We start from the raw sequence: 18,592 nt of genomic DNA on the forward strand, positions 1-18,592 counted from the left end.
GACGTTAGAGGATGAACTTCTTGTGGAAGGAGTTGGGGTTTTCGGAGATGTGTGGACGATTTTGTTTTTTTATTATGTCTAGAAGTCTGACTTCTTCATTCTCCTGTACCGATGCGGAACACCTGATAGCGTCGAATTTGAATGCGTCGCATATCAATGTTTTGCGTGACCTGGTCCATATCTACCTCTGACCGGGATCGTCAAGGTGGAAAGTGATCTGAATGTGATCACTGACAATTAGACCCTCTATGACTCTATATACAGCAGCGGTTGGCAACAGGCTGATCGAGTATCCAAAGCCCTGCCGTCGGTATTTCATCGCACTAACAAGTACTAACCTTACACGAGTATTAGTTTACGGCTTTTCCCGTTCCATGACTCTTGTGATTAAGGCGTCCGCTCAGGTTACCAGTTAGATCTATCAGGTCATCTTCAATAAGTTAAAGCTTGTCCCTGTACGTTTAAATGGGGACATTCGGGGACAAGAAACAGCTGACTATTGTGGTATTAATCACACAGATGTAGCCTTGTCCGACAACACCGTTCACAACATTGGCGTTATCCAACATCCAAATCGCGGAGGTGGCAGTGTTGTGGATATGTCAATCAATTCTGACTCCATAAAACCTAGGGGTAATTTAAGCTGAACTTACGTTACTAACATAACTTGACACATATTTAACCGACCTTGAGGCCTCCTTCATTTTTCGTTCTTATCTTCCTATCTATTTCTCCATTTTCTGCAAATGTCGGTTTGACAGTGTATTCTTTTCTTTCGATTCGCTTCTCTTGATTATGTTTCTCCTAGTTTGGTTTATATACACTCACTCGCTCTTAATGTTATCTAAATGAACTCCTTTCTACTCAACTTTGAAGTAGATCACTGAATTTATTTTATATGTTTATAAGAAATACGATTTTATATATAATTATACTACTTTAAGAAAGGGACTAGTGACTAAGACTATCGACCTGAGGAAGTCATTGAGTTTACTTCGCTTGATTATTTTTCTTTGTTTTCCTGGTTTGGTTCATACACACTCACTAACTCTTAATGCTGCTTATTGAGCTGCATTCTACTCAACTATGAAGTAAGGCACTGAATTCCCCCAAGAAGTCCACACATCGCAGAAATAATAAAAATTTTAACAAAATATCTACACGAATTTTTAATCGAGATGTTCCAATACATGGGCCGAGTTTTTAGAGATAGCCAATTCCTAAATATTGTTATTGAAATTGCGGTACATTAAGCTTAAGAAGTAATCGGTTTGAAATCATGGTACTAACTCAGCAGCACTATGGGTGATGGGGGTGACTTTTGGAGAGTATATTTACCTTATGCTCATTCTCTTTTCTTCGGGCACATCGTGCAACGCGCAATTTTACTATCTTCTTGGGTAGCATGGAAAATCGTAAAACGTTTTTGACGCAGTGAAATTTTCATCACCGTTGTAGACAGTTCGTTTTGGAAAAGAACGCGGAGCTCTGAAGTTTTTAGACAAAAGAAAAATTTTGTTCAATTCCTTTGGTTTAGCAAGCAAATTTTTGTAGAATTTAGTGATAAAAGCTCAAACAAGTTTTGATTAAAAGGTTTGCAAAGCTTAAAAAGCTAAAATTTTATACAAATTATTTTAAGTGCGCACTAAAAAAAAAATTTTTTTAAATATATTGCTAAATAGATATATGTAAAATACATATATGATAGATAAGTGCATTTATACATATGTATGTAGCTATATATATATATACATACATACATAAGTATACATTTATTCAACGGTGGTTATCCCTTAGTGTAAAGTAAGCAAAAAAAGTTTTTTGGTAGTCGAAAAATCGAAATAACGACAGAAAATTCTGTATCAGTAAAATATACATACATGCATACGCAAGTATATGCTTACGAGTATTTCGTAGTATAAAAATTTATACGCATACCTGCATAGATATAACGGCAGCAGAGAGTGGGCCACATACCTATGCATTGCATACAAATACAAGTGTGTGAGTGAGTGAGTGATAAGCGAACAACGTGCGCACAACCCCTAAAAGTTTGTTAAAGCAAAAGAGAGAAAAAAAAACATTGTCCAAAAAAGCAGACCATTTGTTATAACCAAAAAAAATAACTAATTTAAAAAAGCTTTTACTTTTTATAGCAAAAAAATTTAATTGCTTTGTTTGCGCTTTTTCTTAAGCTTAAAATTGACAGCGCTAAAAAAATAAAAAAATAATTAAAAAAATAACAAACAACAGAAAACCGATTAACGCATTAAGGTCTTACAAGACAAGTCGGCAAACCTACTCAGCTAATTTTGGCCGCATACAAGTAGCGCCCTACCCTCCCCAGCAGGTTACATACATACATACATACAAACGGCTTTAAATACATCCAAATATCAAAGGTGAGTGATAATTGTAAATCGAAATTGGTTACACTGAAATGTCATTCATTCACTTACGATTCAATGGAGTAAAGGAATTTGGGCTATGAACTCAACTTAATAAATAATAACGGTTGCTTTGTCATTGAACTTTTTTCTTTTTGTACTATGTTTATGAGGTGGTGCGGGTCATTGCTCCATTTTTTAACTCAATGTTGATTGTTCTTCTCTGCACAGAATTTGTTACATAAGTTCCGGTTGTGAAGTATGAGGAATAGCTAAAAAAGTGAACGTTGCTGGTATATGGTTGATCTTTTTTTTTGTGGTTGTTGGTTATATAAGTAACTGCATCTACCCACACATTTGCAGATTGTCTTATTTTTTGATGACACCATCTTAGCTAATTGAATTTGGATTTTTTGGCGATTGGTATGAGTCATATTTTTTTGAAGTGGTTATTCGTAAGGATTTTTTTTCGCTTGGCCTACAGAATAACAACAATAGACACAATGCCTTATTTAAAACCCAGCAATTACACTGAAACTTGGAAATAGGGTTACCGGTGCGTAAACGTAACATTTTTTTTTTTAATTATTTGGTATAAATTGTTACATACAAACATACAGGGGAAGCTAAGCTAATATATATAAAAACAATGGAATCTATATATATAAATCAAATTCTGTGTGTGTGTGTGTTTTGGTTATAGGTTCCTTCGATCAAGACGAAGGTTTTTCATATTTCACAACTAAGAATTTTAAATAAATTTTTTTTTCAATTTCACGTGTGCCACTGGATGGTGCGACAAATTTTGTATGTCAGCAAAAGTTACTCATACGCCATGTACGTACTTAAGTGCAGTTTGGTTATAGCATGGAATTCACAAAAAGTTAAAGCGCTTCCAATGAGTGATTTAAAAGTTTTTATTAAATTTAAGCATTCTATTGTAAAATAGCTGTCTATAGGAAATGATAGACAAAAATTGTACAGCTAAAATATTTTGATTAAGTTATGAGATTTTGAGTATGAATTGTGTGTGACAAAGAAAAAATTTTGAAAATTAAAGCAAAGAATGATAAATTAGAGGAATGAGGAATCTAAGAAAAAAGAAGGAGAGACGTAGAGGGTGTAAAAAAAGGAGAGGGAGATATAAGGAAATTATAAAGGGTAAGAATAAGATTTTGAAGAAGATAAAAAAAATTGTATATACTGATTGCTTGACTTTGAGTAACGTGAAGGTATCTGCTCAACCCGAACAACGCCGGGTACCTTGCTAGTTTTAAATAAGAAATAAAAAAAGCAAAGCGCTAAATACCTCCGAAGAGATTCGGGGCCGAGCATTTTTCACCATTTGCATCATGCACCTTTTACTTAATCTTACAAATTGGAGGGACGGGACCTACATGTTTTACGCCCACCCCGAACGGAGAAGCTTTCCATAAATATATCCAGAATGTTTGCCGAGTGGCGACCCCACTTAGAAACAATTTTTTTCTAATTGAAAAACTTGTTTCTAAATTTTGATGTTGCTTTGCCCGGTGCTCGATCCCACCACGGTGGCCGTCGCACGGTGTGGTATGTACATATGTATGAAAGGCCGACGATAAAAAATTTATTTATTTTAGGAGTGAATAAAAGGGGGGTGGAAGGGGTTGTGCACAGCAACTAATATGGAGCTAGGTTAGGTTAGGTTGAACTGGCCGGTCCATGAGGACCTCACATAGACTGATTGAGTGTCCGTAGTGTTACCAGAAATTTGTTTTAACGACCAAACTGAAAAACCCCATCAAAAACCAGGACCTATGTTATAAAATAAAGCCGTCCTCTTGGCAAATACTAGCAGCTTCCTAGGACTTAAGCCACTTGCTGCTTCTAGATATGACAGCTGTATCACTCCTAATAGCTGGAGTCTTAGCCTGGCACAGAACGTGCACGCTCATTTCCTCCTCCAACCCGTACTTCCTACATCTGCTATCACTGACCAAGCCTAGTTTAAAGGCATGTGACGCCAGAAGGCAGTGTCCAGTCAGAATACCTGTCAATAGTCTACAGTCCTCTCTTTTTAATGATAGAAGCAACTTTGTTAGTCCAAGGTTAGAAGACCTACACATAATCTTCCACACTTTACAGCCCCGCGCTTGAACCCACGCCTTTCCCGCTTGGTCGATTATGTGCACCTCTCGCCTTCGCTTAATCTCGCCCAGTCTAATTGGGACGTCTGCGGAGCAAGCTTCAAGGGATGCGCCCTTTTTAGCTAGTTCGTCCGCTTTTTCATTCCCATCTTTTACATGCATAGTGTTGAGGCTTTCTTAACCCTCTCCTCCACGTTGAGCTTCCATGACAGCTTACTGTCTAGTATGATTCCTAGATATTTTGTGCAAGGTTTCTCCTGAAAGGTCACCCCTCCTAACTTAGGCCTGATCCAATTTGGGACCTTGTACTACTTTGTAAACAAGTCCATATCCGTCTTCTCCGCACTGATTTTCAACCCGACATTAGATGCCAAGGTATGAATATCCCGAAGCGCCCGATCCATTACAGAACTAATCGTTAGAAGCCACTTTCCACTTATTAAAATTGCAACGTCATCTGCGTAAGCCGTAAGTTTTACGGGTCCCTCATCGAATCGCCTGAGCAGTTGGTTTATGACCAGCGTCCACAGCAGAGGTGATAGCACCCCTCCCTGCGGCGTTCCCCTGTCCACTGATTTCGTGGCCTCGTACAATCCCCATTGTGATGTAATCTTTCTGCAATTTAACATGCAGCCGATCCATCTGATTAAGGCAGGATGTACTTTAACGTAATTAAGACCATCCATAATTGCCCATTTTGCAACATTATTGCCCATTTTGCAACATTATTGAAAGCCCCGGCAATGTCCAAGAAGATTCCTAGAGCATACTCCTTATATTCCAAGGATTTCTCTATGCTTATTACCACCCTATGCAATGCGGTGTCTACCGACTTGCCTTTGGTGTATGCATGCTGTGTTGTGGAGAGCAGCTTTTCATCCACGTTGGACTTCATGTACACATCTATCAGCCTCTCAAAGGTTTTGAGCAGAAATGATGATTAAGCTAATGGGTCTAAGCTACACGAGCAGTTCTCCAAGAGTGAAGTACATGGTTCAGCCTTATGCACCCATCGAATATTATTTTAAGCCGTTCCACGACCGCCATACTTGAAAGTTGTAGCATGGCCGGGAGTATACCGTCTGGGCCCGGCGATTTAAACTTAGAAAACGTTTTCACTACCCATTCTATCTTGGTATCGATCACCAAGCCCGGCATTACTAGCTCCATGATCTAAGTGTGAGTGATGTCTGCTGGCTCTTCTAAACCGTCTCCCGATGGGAAATGTGTGTCGGGAAGCACCTCAGGGGATTCCTCACTATTACGTGACCATTCCCCGTTCTCTTTCTTTATTAGTCCCTGGACTATGTTTCCTTTTGCTAGGACTTTTTTCAACCGTGCTGTTTCGCTGGAGCACTCTATGTCCGTACAGAAACTTTTCCATGATTTTCTCTTCGCCCTGGTAATTTCACGGTCTTTGCGAGCTTAAACATTTCTTTTACCTGTCTTCTTAGAAGACTCAGCTCATTGCTCCACCATGGCGGCTTTGCTTTTCCTCTGAATCTTCTTAGAGGGAAAGCTTTGTTATACGCAATCATAAGCATCCTTGTTAGGAATTCATTCGACTCCTCCAGTTCCTCCACATTGGCAACCTCTTTGGGTTGACCCAGATTTCTACATGTTTCTGGAATTTAGTCCAGTTCGTTGACCTAGGGTTTCTAAAGGTTCCTCCCTTCTCTACCCCCTTTAGGGGGATGCTGAAGCTGATATACGCATGGTCGGAGAAGGATGGTCTATCAAGAACCATCCAATCATACCTTGATATATCACGCTCGGAGCTCAATGTAATATCCAGAACATTGCTGGATGTTGGACCAATGTATGTAGGGACATTTCCTCTGTTGGCTATCTGCAAACTGGTTTGCAAGATGTAACAAAATAGGGATTCGCCTCTCTCGTTCGTATCTGCTCCTTCCCACGCATTGTGGTGCGCATTTGCATCTGCGCCTATGACCAACCGCCCTTTGCACCCTTCCTCCTATACTAGCCTTTTTCACTCCATTGGTGGAACCTCCGTAGCATGGGCCATGTAGCAGGACGCCAGGATAAATGCCTGCTTATGCTTTTGCTCAACGGCCACCGCTACGAGGTCCTCAGTGGTGTAATTAGGCAGCATATATGGATGCAGTTGTCTCCTTACCATTACTACAGCTCGCACCCGTCCTTCCGTTTGCGCGTAGTAAACGCCAAACCAGCGCGCGCTAAGTCCATAAACATTACCTCCCGATGAGAGCCACGGCTCCTGGATCAGCGCCACGTCAAAGGAACCCTCCTCAAGGGTTAGGAGGAGTTCGCTCGACGCCACTTTACTGTGTTGGAGGTTTATCTGTAGGACTCGCAGCACCATTGGGCTGTTTGTCCCCCTCCACCACCTTCGTCTTGACGTCGTCGTCCTCCCCTTGCCCTTTTGGTTTAGATTATTCGAGGCCCACTTCAGCCTATCGTGACTGTTGTGCCGGGTGTTCCTCTGTGCGAGTCACAGCACCATTTGGCGGTTGGTCCTCTTCTAACACCTTCGTGGTGACGTCGGGGACCTCCACCTGCCTTTTCTCCCTTAGGCTTTTGAGGTCCTTTTCGAATTCACCCACCTCTAGCGTGTTAGGGTTTTTATCCTCGGGACTTTTTTCCTGAGTCGCATGTAAATTTTGCAAGTGCCAAAACACATTTTGCCAAGCTGCGTGTACAAAATATCCTCCGCCTGCTTGTTTATTTGGAAGGTGTAAAACTGACCATCCTCGGTAGGCCGAGATACAGTAAGTACCTTCCAATCCTGTGTGGGTATGTTCAAATTCTGATTCTGCAGAAGTCGCAGTATATCCTCCGACTTCATCACGCATTATCCACCAACTCAAACCGCGCGTTCGTGCCTTGCCTTTGGAGGTTTGGAACCACTTCCTCCAGCCACCGCAAGCTCGGGATGTTGTCGCACGCTATCATCTTCACACCATTATACCATCCCCCCGAATCAAAGGTTGGAAGGGGCTTACTTGGTTGTTCCCACATCATCTTAAGCATTAAGCTAATAAGCTCCCTTTCCACAGATCTCCACTTTTCAGTAGTCATTTGTCCGAAAGGACTGCTACGACCAACCAGCGCCACAGTCAGTGACTGCTTTGCTACATCACTCATCTTCTCGGGAAAAGCCGGAGTTTTGGTGTTATCTCCCTTTGGCACCTCCGAGAAAGCCGGAGTCTTAGCTTAACTCCCTTTAGCACCTCCGAGAAAGCGGGAGTCTTAGCGTTATCTCCCTTTGGCTTATCTCCTACTTCCGTAGTTGGAACTTCCCCCTGACTCGCAGCTTTCGAGGTAGTTGCTACCTCGCTATTGGGGCCCATCTGTCTTACAGCTTTGGGCCTCGTTGTCTTGTCTATGCGACTGCCCTGCCTCGCGGCTCTAGGACTGGGTCCTTTCTGCCTCTTGAAAGCAGGCTTGTCGCTTTCCTCCGAACGTTGCCTCTTCAATCTGCCATTCGACGCTTCTTCCTCCTCGTACCGGTTGCAGAACCGAGGGTTTCTCGCAGCAAACCTTATTAACTGCCTTCGACCTACTTCTACCGCTTCATGGGCCCATTCCAAGCGCTCAATCTCCACTTCTGTTGGGTCGACCACTGCTCCCAAGCGTTGTACAATTCTTAGTGCTTCACGGCACTGAGAGAGAGCTCTTTTACTACCTTTGCTCCGTATCCTTCTCCACTGTTCTACTCCGTTTTCATTTGTGTGCTTCTCCAGCACGGAGTTCATTGAATCAGCACTACTTTCGCTCCCCGAGTCCGACGCATTGCTTAATTCGTATTTGTCGTCCTTGGATTGCGACTCAGTCCTCCTCTTTACATCGTCCTTATTACAATCAGGTAATGAGTCGTTCATCTTGGTCGTACGACCACCTGCCCGACAAGGCGGGCTCAGCGGTCCAGTATTATATACGGGGTAAGAACCGTCCGCCACAGCAGCGCCCCTTACTGTGGTAAGGCCATAAATACTTCCCGAGGTGGCCCGGTATCGGGAAGGCTCCGTTCGAATACAGCCGAATTTATCCCCTGGCTGCAAATCGTCCAATAGGCACGGTCCGCATAACACCCTGGATTAGGGGGTTGGCAGTTCTTGGTCACCGACATCCCGCCGCCCTCCTATGAGGCGAAACGGCGTAGATGTCAGTGCTAAACAGCTCCGCCTCATAGTCGGGCGCTATGGAGTTCGGCTAAGCCCTCACACCAACGACAAGGTGCCTAGTGAGGGTAATATGGAGCTAAGTGTCGCCTTTGACCATGCATAAGGATTGACTTTGATATATTTTTGAAGGGAACTGTATCGTATATTGTTGGCCCATTTTGGTACTACTTCGGCACCATTTTGTGGAAATTCCGGAACCAATTCGGAAGAAATTCGGAAACGCTTCCTGATTATTTAAGGTATTATTTCGTGACAACTTCCGGATGATTCAAGACTATTTCGAAACCATTTCGGGACAGTAACAGGCTCACTTCGGAATCATTGCGAGACAACTTCTGTACCAATTCGGGATAACTCAGAATCAAGGCTTTCCCAAATAATTCGAAAGTCATCCCGAATGAATGAATACATTTAATAGTCCTTATACAATACGATGGAGTTCCCCCAGCGGGCTATCATGTATGTTCTTAAATTAAATTTCAGGAAGATTACACGTCCCACCTTTAGACATGGTGGCGAAGAACATAGTGTTGACAAGTGCGACGAGACTCAAAGCCTATAGGCAAGCTTGGTGGGTTGAGACAGTACGGCCATAGTAGTTTGCCCATCAAGCATTGGACGAACAGGCTACTGGATTAGAGATATACGCCGACGATAAACGCCGCCGCCGCACAGTGGACCGAAATTGAAAAGTAGGGACTTAGGATTTTAAATGTATATTTTCGTATTCTGTGATCTTTTTGCATAATTTATTGTTATATAACATTTTTTCGTAAAACCTAATTTAAAAAAGTTATGACACTTTTAGTAACCGGGTTTCATATCGACATACCCTAACGAGCATATGTGTACATCTAGGTATTTTTTCCGATTTCCAGCAATTTTGGCTTCAGCAAAATAATTTTTACTATTTCTCAATAAAAATATGTATCAAGGTCTAACCCACAAGCTTTCAATTTTATTTAAAAAATGTGTGCAAAATTCGCGAAAACTCGACGAAATTTTTTCAAATTTGTGCAAGGAAACAAATATACTATCACTCAAGAAATGAGTGCGATTCAATTCGAAATCGACAATTTAACGGAAACAAAATGTGAGAAAGGTAAAGTCAGTCACTCATTAGTACCATGTTTCAATTATATGGTTGGCTCATCTCATCAGCTGATTTTATTCATTTCATTGCATGGGCGATGGGATTGTCAATAGGAGATGGCATTTTGAGTCTGCCACCAACACATTGGCAAAATTTTCTTACACATACAAAAACCGCCAAGTTTTATCTGTTTTCTTTTTCTATTCCATACAATTCGCACCAACACTAATACACAGATTTTGACAATTTAAACAGACATATTTTGTTATTGTACAGATGAGCCAACCATATAGTTGAACCATGCATTAGTACTAACCATGATTGATGGAAAAGCTTCATCAATTTTGAGTGATACATCCACGCAACGTTTTGACATATGTAAGGCTACCCCAAAATAAATGAATGACCTCACTTTAATTTTTAACATAGACGTTGATACTGACATTTACAAATATGGGATGTCAACTCTGAATGCGAGAATTCGGTTTATGGAGTGTATTCTTCATATATCTTACCGATTAGAATTTAAATCGTGGATAGCGAAAGGAGCTAATAAATCTAAATTGGTAGAAAAGCGGAGAGCGGTACAGAATTCTTTCAGAAACCAGACTGGTTTATTGGTAGACGTGGTAAAGCAAGGACACGGTAGAACGAATGCTGGAAATACCGCTAGACGATTTTTCGCTGACATTAAAACTACCGCCTCTATAACTGGTGTTAGTGAAAATCTCATTCAAAGATTCTCTACAATATTAGGGGCACTTTCATGTGGGTGTCCAATAGATGTACAAAAGTTCAACATGTACGCCAGAGAAACCATTCGAGTTTACGTTGAACTATATGAATGGTATTACATGCCTTCAAGTGTGCATAAAATTTTAGTACATGGGGCTTCAATAATAGAGCATTTTGGTTCCATTCCTATTGGAAAGTTGTCCGAAGAAGTCGCTGAATCCTGAAATAAAGATTTTAGAGAATATCGTCGAGACCATGCAAGAAACATTAGCCGCAAAGCCACAAATGAGGACATTTTAAATAATTTGTTAGTTACTTCTGACCCATTTATTTCATCGAGGAGATCGAAATTACCTAGTAAGCATGAGGAAATATGCGAAGAAGTGAAATCTCTACTACTCCTATCGCAAAACCTCGACTATGATACAGAAAACTAAATATTTTAGTTTCTCAATTTTAATTGGGTTCGAATATAAATACTACATATGAAACGCAACATTTACTGAAAATAATAAAATTTGTTATTTTTTAGTTTTTTTTTTTTTTTTTGGTCATATACCTATATATATATATATATATATATATATATATATATTTGGAGATTTCATGGACTATTGACCGATCATATAATTTTTTCTTTTAATTACTTTCTTACTTTTGGTACTAACCTTGTTCGTTGGAATAGTAATAGTAAGCTTCACATAAACAAAAAAAAAACACAAAATAAATAAAATTAACGAACAAGCTGGAATAGCTAAATTTTTGATTTGAAACTTTTTTGGATTGTTAAATATAACTTCGATATAAAAAAATTAAATGTATAATACGAATTATCAAATATTATTTTTTTTAAATATTACCCAGAATTAAAAAGTGATTCACAATACAAACAGTAAAAAAAAAAATCAAAAAAACAAAAAACAAAACGCGAACCTTTTCGAACCATGAAACCGAGTATATTGCATAGTATATAACCCTAACTATATAAATAAGCTAATCAAGTTTTGAGGAAATGTGAGGAAAATGAGTTAACGGTAAAAATGTGATTTTTCCCATACATAAATTTTTTTTATTTGCTATAACTTTTTTGTTTAAGACTTTATGAAAAAATACTCATATATAAAAACATCATGTAATGAAACTTAAAATCGATCCCCATCAAAGCTATTGTGTTATTAACTAATATTTTTTTTCATTTCCGTAAGTCCACTGAAAGCCAAATCCAGTCCACTGTGCGCCGCCGTCGAATGTCGAACATACTACTATATTTTTTACTCATTAAATACATTCTAGGCCGTTTATTGTTCATGGCGCTTTCAGTGCCAGCTCCACACGGATTTTGCATCACCGAATTGATCAAGTTATTAAAACAAAACACTAAAACAAAAATTATATAATAAATTTAAATGCTCACTTTGCATAATTTTTTTCAGAAAATTAATAAAGAACAACGAATTCAAATTAAATGACCTATGTCGAACATGTTTTCAACTGGTCCTCAAGTTATTAAAAATGCAAGTTATCCAAAAACAAGTAAAGGTGTCTAAGCTCGAGTGTAACCGAACATTATATACTCAGCGTGAGCTTCAATTGCACATTTCATTTCAATAAATTACTTTTCTACATAACACGCCCGTTTAAAAAATAAATGTCTCCCCATTTCCTCTTACAATAAAATTTGATAAGTGAAATATCATTGATTCAAAACTATTTTTGCTAAGTTGTAGGTTATTATTCTAGTCTACGACCCTTTTAAACTTTTTTTTATATCTAAGTTTTCGTGATCTTTAAGCATTCCCGTCCATTTTTACTAGAAACATTTTGTGCCATAATGAAAATATGTGTACACAATTTCATTACGATCCGTTAATTTTCCTTCGAGTTATGGCTCCCGAAACACAGAAAATTTCTTAGTCTAAAAAGGGGCGGTGCAACACCCATTTTCGAAAATTTTAGTGTTTTCCAATTTAATGATCTAATTCAATTTAAAAAGTAAAATTCTATTGATACAAAGCTCTTTTTCACTAAGATATAGCTTATTATTTTCGTTCACGACCCTTTTAAAAATCTTTTATTTAAAAGTGGGCGTGGTCTTTAACCGATCTCGTCCATTTTTTCTAGAAATATTTCCTGCTGTAGGAAAAATCTGTGTACCCAATTTTATTACGATCCGTTAATTTTTCTTCGAGTTATGGCTCCCGAAACACAGAAAATTGCTTAGTCATAAAAGGGGCAGTGTCACGCCCTTTTTTAAATTTGAAGTTTTTCCTATTTACTGTTATAAATTCACTTGGGGAAATGAAATACCATTGATATAAAGCTCTTTTTTGCAAAGATATAGCTTATTTTATTCGTCCACGACCCTTTTGAAAATCTTTTATATAAAAGTGGGCGTGGTCCTTAACCGATTTCGTTAATTTTTCTTCAAAGCATTCCTTATAGTAAAGGCAACCTCTCTGTCGAATTTTGTTACGATAGGTTTAACGATTTTTGATTAATAATATTTATAAAATTGATTTTATCCCAAGTGGGCGGTGCCACTCCCATTTTAAAATTTTTTATCAAATTTGTATCAAGAGTCTCAATGTCAGTCCACACGTCAAATTTAAACATTCTATGTCTATTATTTACTAAATAATCAGGTTTTTTGCGTTTTCCAAAATGTTATATATATAAAAAATGGGCATGGTTATCATCCGATTTCGCTCATTTTCAATACCAATCTATTCTGGGTCCAGATAAGCACGTGTATTAAATTTGGTGAAGATATCTAAATATTTACTCAAGTTATCGTGTTAGCGGACAGACGGACGGACGGACATGGCTAAATCAATTTTTTTTTCGACACTGATGATTTTGATATATGGAAGTCTATATCTATCTCGATTCCTGTATACCTGTACAACCAACCGTTATCCAATTAAAGTTAATATACTCTGTGTGCAAAGCACGCTGAGTATAAAAATAATATGACAAATGTGGTGGCTACACCGCCGTCGTGAATGTAATCAGCCCTACTATCACAAAAATTTTCTGTTTGAAAAAAAAATTTTTTTTTGTTTATTCAATGTGAAATGTTTAAATATGTATTATCTTTATGAGGGTTAAGTTTGGATTGTATGCGTGTTCACCACAGAACGTATCGATTTCCCCACGCAACGAAAGAATAAACAAAATGTCAAAGGTGTGACATTTGGCCGTGCTTGCTTGTGGTTGTTTACGGTTTGTTGTGGAATTTTGTGCAATTTTAAGCTAAATTCAGTAAACAGAAGTATTAAAACAGAGTATTGCAGGTGATAAACCGTGAGGAAACTAGCGTTTGATCATAAATTTTTATATTCCTCATTAAACTCCACAAAAGGGTTGGCACATTACACGACAGATGGTCGTTGTTTGCTGCTGCATAAAAGGGTAAATATATTGCATAAAACTGTGTCAATAGTGAAGTGAGTGCCAAATATAAACGTTTGCTTACATTTTCAAAAGCAACATTTTGCATTTCTGCACTTGAATTGTTTCTAATAAATATAAAAAAATGTATACATGGAGAACTGCGCACTCGCGAATAACACACCATACTCGATGTGTTGAATTCCATACACGGTTGCATCTTATAAATGACTACCCAGCAAATATACTTATTGGTATGGCCTGCGCAATGAACAAGTTATGGTTCTTTCCAAATGGAACATTAATTACAGCGTTTGCACATTGCTATATCGAATCAGTTCCAATAAGGACTGTCACAGAACTAAACATTTCGTATCTCGAGCGGTGGTTAAAAAACATTGCGAAATATCGATAGCAAATTACTCAAACTGAAAATTGGATTATGAACTAACCAAAGCGAAACTACATAGGGGAGCTCCCATGTCTTAACAAAAAAGCTGAAATGGTAGTGCAGTTTACGGTACCCACCGAAATTTGGGCCAAGATTTTCGAGTGAGGTGTCAAAAGACGCGTATTAATCTCGAGAACAATAATCCGAAGGCGGAAAAGAAAAATTTTATCTCTGTCCGGAGATATTTGCAGTTGAAGTTGGCGATTTTAATGTGGTTGTTGTTGTGTTTTACCCACAAAAAAAATTGGGCATCACCGTGGCGGTAGCCACGGTTATACCACACACCCGGACTTGGCATGGCTTAGCCCAGAGTTATTTTTTATAAGCGCGGCCGAAGGCCGCCAACGCAGAAAGGTGTTCTGCGCAAAAATACTATGGATCCCACCTCCGGTTCGGAGGGACCCGCGGGTGTTTTTTCGGTTTTTCGTTAATATCTTTTGAACGGGTCTTTTGATACCTCACTCGAAAATTTTGGCCCAAATTTGGGTAGGTACCGTAAACTGAACTATTACCGCTGAAATCAGCGCTCGGCAACTAAAAAATGTCAGAAGTGATCCAATTTTAAGATTTATAATCTTGAAGCGGGGATTCAAATTTTTTCTGTTTCCTGTACTTAATTGGTGTAAAACCGTTCACTCTTTGCTCAATGATCGCAGGTATTTCGTTTTGTCCTCATTCAACATTACCCATCTTTTCCGCTTCTTTTTCCAGGTTTTTTTTTTAACGAAATCGACGTTTTTGCCATTTTGGAAAAATCCGGGGACTGTCCTTCATTCACTTACTCCAAGGGACTTCGAAACTAACCCCGGTCTTAGTGACTGGTTCTGCTGCGTCTGCCAAAAAAAATAGAAATTCTTAAAACGGTCACACTTTTGTCTGTATGTCTCGTAAAAAGTGTTGTTTCACTGAAGGAGATGTTCTGAGATAACTCCTAATACTCGGTGTCGACACGATTTCTTTAAATCATATTTGGCTTATTGTTGTTCAAGTAAAAAGGTGACTTAGGCCGCTCTTAATGGCCTATTAATAGTCATAATTCTCGGGTCAAAGTTTTAACGATTAGCATCGATGATGGCCTATTGTTGATCGCGCCAAAGGGCACTTCCAGTTCTTTCTATTTTTTTTAATAGCACCAATTTCCGAAGTGCGAACAGTAGCAACTCCGACCACCAGTCGCTACCCCGTATCCTGGCCGTAACACCATATGCCAGCACAGAAGCTATAGGACTGCGACTTCGAACTCATACCTTCGTCGACATCACTTTCCTAGAAAGTCTAGGTGTGGCTCCGAAGACTTTCGGACAGATGTTTTTGTCGCGCTATGCTGCCAAGCTACACCACAGAAACAACCTGAAATGTTAGGAAGTAGCCATCCGGCCAAGGATGCCGCCCTCAAACTCTAAGCTGTCTAATTGGATATCACTGCGTAGCTCATGGGTTAAAATTCGGCAATTCAAGGCGCATTTACATAACTTCAGTTTTTAAAGGACCCTGGATAAAATTTTTAAAAATTTTAAGACGTTCGTACTTGAAACATTAATTACAATAGTCTTCGTTAAACTAACATGACATTTTAAAATGAAAATCAACCAATTTTAAGTTGAAAGATGGTAAGGATATATGCTCATTCAAACTCATTCATACAAACGACAGAGGTTTAAATATGAGATAAGAATAATTTCAAAGGAGTATTTAAACCCCTGGAACCAACTAAAGGGTTTTGCATCACCGATTTGGTTTATTCTTTAAGTCAATCGAGAATTTTTGAAAAAATCTACCATTTTCTTTTTTATGCAATAACTTGAGGACCATCTGAAAACATGTTCGACTTGGGTCGTTTTATTTGAACACATTGTTCTTTATTAATTTTTTTTTTTTAATTATGCGAAGTGAGCATTTAAATTTATTATATAGCTTTTCTTTTAGTGATTTGTTCTTATAACTTCGTCACTTAGGTGATGCAATCCGTGTTGAGCTGGCATTGAAAGCACCTGCTTTTTTAAATAACTTTTGAATGGTTAGAAATAGTTGAATTTCGCAGTTGGATTCCTTTAACTGGCAGTGATGCGTATCCGTTGATACTATACGGAGCAATTTTCGTCATCAGCAATAAACGGCCTAGACAGTCTTAAAGGAGTAGAAAATACAGTAACACGCCTAACGCCGCGTCTATATTTTTTATATTCGGCGGCGTATATCTCTAAAATGTATTTAAACTAATTTGATAAAAACGAATACATTGTACAAGAACACTTTTGTTCATTACATTCTCCGCAATACGTACTTTTTCCATCTACATATAAAAAAAAATTGCAAAAGTAACGGAAATGTTGTATCCCTAAGAATATGAAAAATATGAGATCGATTAAAATATTACACATATCGTAAAAAAGCTAAAAAAATTATTAAAACACTGTTTTTGTAAATGAAACTCATGACAGGACTGAACCCAAAACAGTACACAAACTGTGCGTATTGCTTACTTATGCCCAACTTTGTTAAATATTAAAAGAAGAAAAAAGGTATTTTTTTATATACAATGTGTGTAACGTTAAATTTCAGAAAATATGGATATTAATGAAAAAATGGAACTGCTAATCCAAGAAACGACATTGTTGCGGAAAGAAGTTGGACAGTTAAAAGGTAAAGCCGAATCTACCTAAACATTCCGTTGTTAAGTTAACGATATAACTTATTTTCAATTTTATTTTTGAAGATGCGCTAACCAAACAAAACTGCAAGATTGTAAGACTAATTAAAGATCAATGCAATGTTGCAAAACAGCAAGAAAAAATAGAGCAGGCGAGACGTTCACCTGACCCCGTCCATAGAGCGCAGTTGGATATATTTCCCATAAAAACACAAGATGATTTAGAGAGTGCTGAGATTAACATAAAAGAGGATAATAGGCGTGAATATGTAAGAAAATAATATCTAGTTATAAAATTTAAATGTATGTTGTCATTTGAATACCATTTTAGATAGCCCTAGCCAAGGCACTATTGATGCCCGGAAGTTTCAAAAAGAATCTCCACAAAATTTTGGGTATTGATATTATTGTGGATTATAATGTCGATGGTAGGCACAATAAAAAGCGTATTTTAGATTACCCAAATTTATTGGATGTACTTTATCGTAAGTAACGGTTGTAAATGAGGTATTTGTTAAAATAGGCCCTAATTTTTTCTTCGGTTTGTGTTTCAGAAGCCACAACTAAGGAAGGCTGGAATTATAAATACTTCCTAGATGATCTCAGACTTGGATTTAAATGCGCTAAAAACAAGCAGTTCAAACTTAATTGGACACAAAAACAGAAACATATTGATGAACCCATTATTAAAATTGAAGAAGTTTTAATTCCATATGATGATTAAATGTCTAAGAGAGATTAAAAATACTTTTTCTTGTTTTAATTGCGTTTCACGTAGTTGTTATTCAGAAAAAGGAGTTTTCGAGTACACCGATTATTTCCATAGTTTTACTTGTGTTTTATTTGTAGAGGATAGTTATAGTTTGCTTTATACTATCTTACATTTTTTCTTTTGTAGTTATTTTCTTCCACGCTATGTCGAAAAGAAAATCCAACCTCTCTAGGCTCACGAGGGGTGCCCTCAAAGTGAAAATTTATCGCTCTAAAGTATCGCCTGCTTACTTAATTGCAAAGGCGAGAACAAGCGAGGAGACAGGCTGCTAGAAGAGTAGATATAAAAGCTTCTGTAAAAATAAAATAAAATTAGACTCCGAATACCTCTCAAGCATCTACGAGAGAAGCTGAAAAGTATTTTCAAACGTGAAATGTCCTTTCAAATGTGAAAGAACCATTGTGAATGATAACTAAGTATGATATCTTATCTGTCAAATACCTGACAGGATGTTCAATATGGCTACTTTTTAGCGTTTTGACAGGGTGTTCAATATGGCGGCGCCTATCTTCAGCGGGTGATAGAAAGAGATACAGAATGGGACAGCGATAGCCAAATACAAATCAGGTGATCCAATCACTTTGGAATTTTGACGTCTATGCAGAAGATATCACACTTAGTTATCATTCACAATGGAAACAACGACCGATTGCTATGAAAACCAAACTCGTTTATATGAACAAGCAAAACGCATTTTCAAATGTTTATTCCTTTGAAAAAATAAACACACCAATTGAAATATCAAAGGCTAAAGCTTATTTGGTATACATGCATAATCATGCTTATAGCATTCGAATTTCCTTATTGAATAATCTATTA

General features: G+C 38.1%; 1 protein-coding gene across 3 annotated transcripts; it reads left to right on the forward strand.

The window, feature by feature from the left end:
- The first annotated feature begins 1,453 nt into the window (after positions 1 to 1,453).
- Positions 1,454 to 17,748, forward strand: LOC137238211 (uncharacterized). 3 transcript variants are annotated; one of them, XM_067762949.1, is made up of 6 exons: positions 1,454 to 1,593; positions 1,798 to 2,402; positions 16,914 to 16,994; positions 17,068 to 17,270; positions 17,333 to 17,486; positions 17,556 to 17,748. In XM_067762949.1, the coding sequence occupies exons 3-6, from the start codon at positions 16,919 to 16,921 to the stop codon at positions 17,723 to 17,725; spliced, it is 603 nt and encodes a 200-aa protein (XP_067619050.1). In that variant the 5' UTR covers positions 1,454 to 1,593; positions 1,798 to 2,402; positions 16,914 to 16,918; the 3' UTR covers positions 17,726 to 17,748. The 3 variants fall into 3 exon arrangements, with proteins under 3 accessions (XP_067619050.1, XP_067619049.1, XP_067619048.1); XM_067762948.1 differs by lacking the exons at positions 1,454 to 1,593; positions 1,798 to 2,402 and adding exons at positions 13,603 to 13,732; positions 13,804 to 13,921; XM_067762947.1 differs by lacking the exons at positions 1,454 to 1,593; positions 1,798 to 2,402 and adding an exon at positions 13,683 to 13,921.
- The last annotated feature ends 844 nt before the right edge of the window (positions 17,749 to 18,592 follow it).

The sequence above is a fragment of the Eurosta solidaginis genome, chromosome 1, assembly GCF_040869045.1.
Source record: "Eurosta solidaginis isolate ZX-2024a chromosome 1, ASM4086904v1, whole genome shotgun sequence".
NCBI lineage: Eukaryota > Metazoa > Arthropoda > Insecta > Diptera > Tephritidae > Eurosta > Eurosta solidaginis.

What these genes read in the sequence shown, in the direction of transcription:
- LOC137238211 (XM_067762949.1), top strand. Translation starts at nt 16,919, where the DNA reads ATGGATATTAATGAAAAAATGGAACTGCTAATCCAAGAAACGACATTG. An exon ending in AGAAGTTGGACAGTTAAAAG is followed by an intron (nt 16,995 to 17,067) that starts GTAAAGCCGAAT and finishes TTATTTTTGAAG; the next exon opens with ATGCGCTAACCAAACAAAAC. An exon ending in AGGATAATAGGCGTGAATAT is followed by an intron (nt 17,271 to 17,332) that starts GTAAGAAAATAA and finishes ATACCATTTTAG; the next exon opens with ATAGCCCTAGCCAAGGCACT.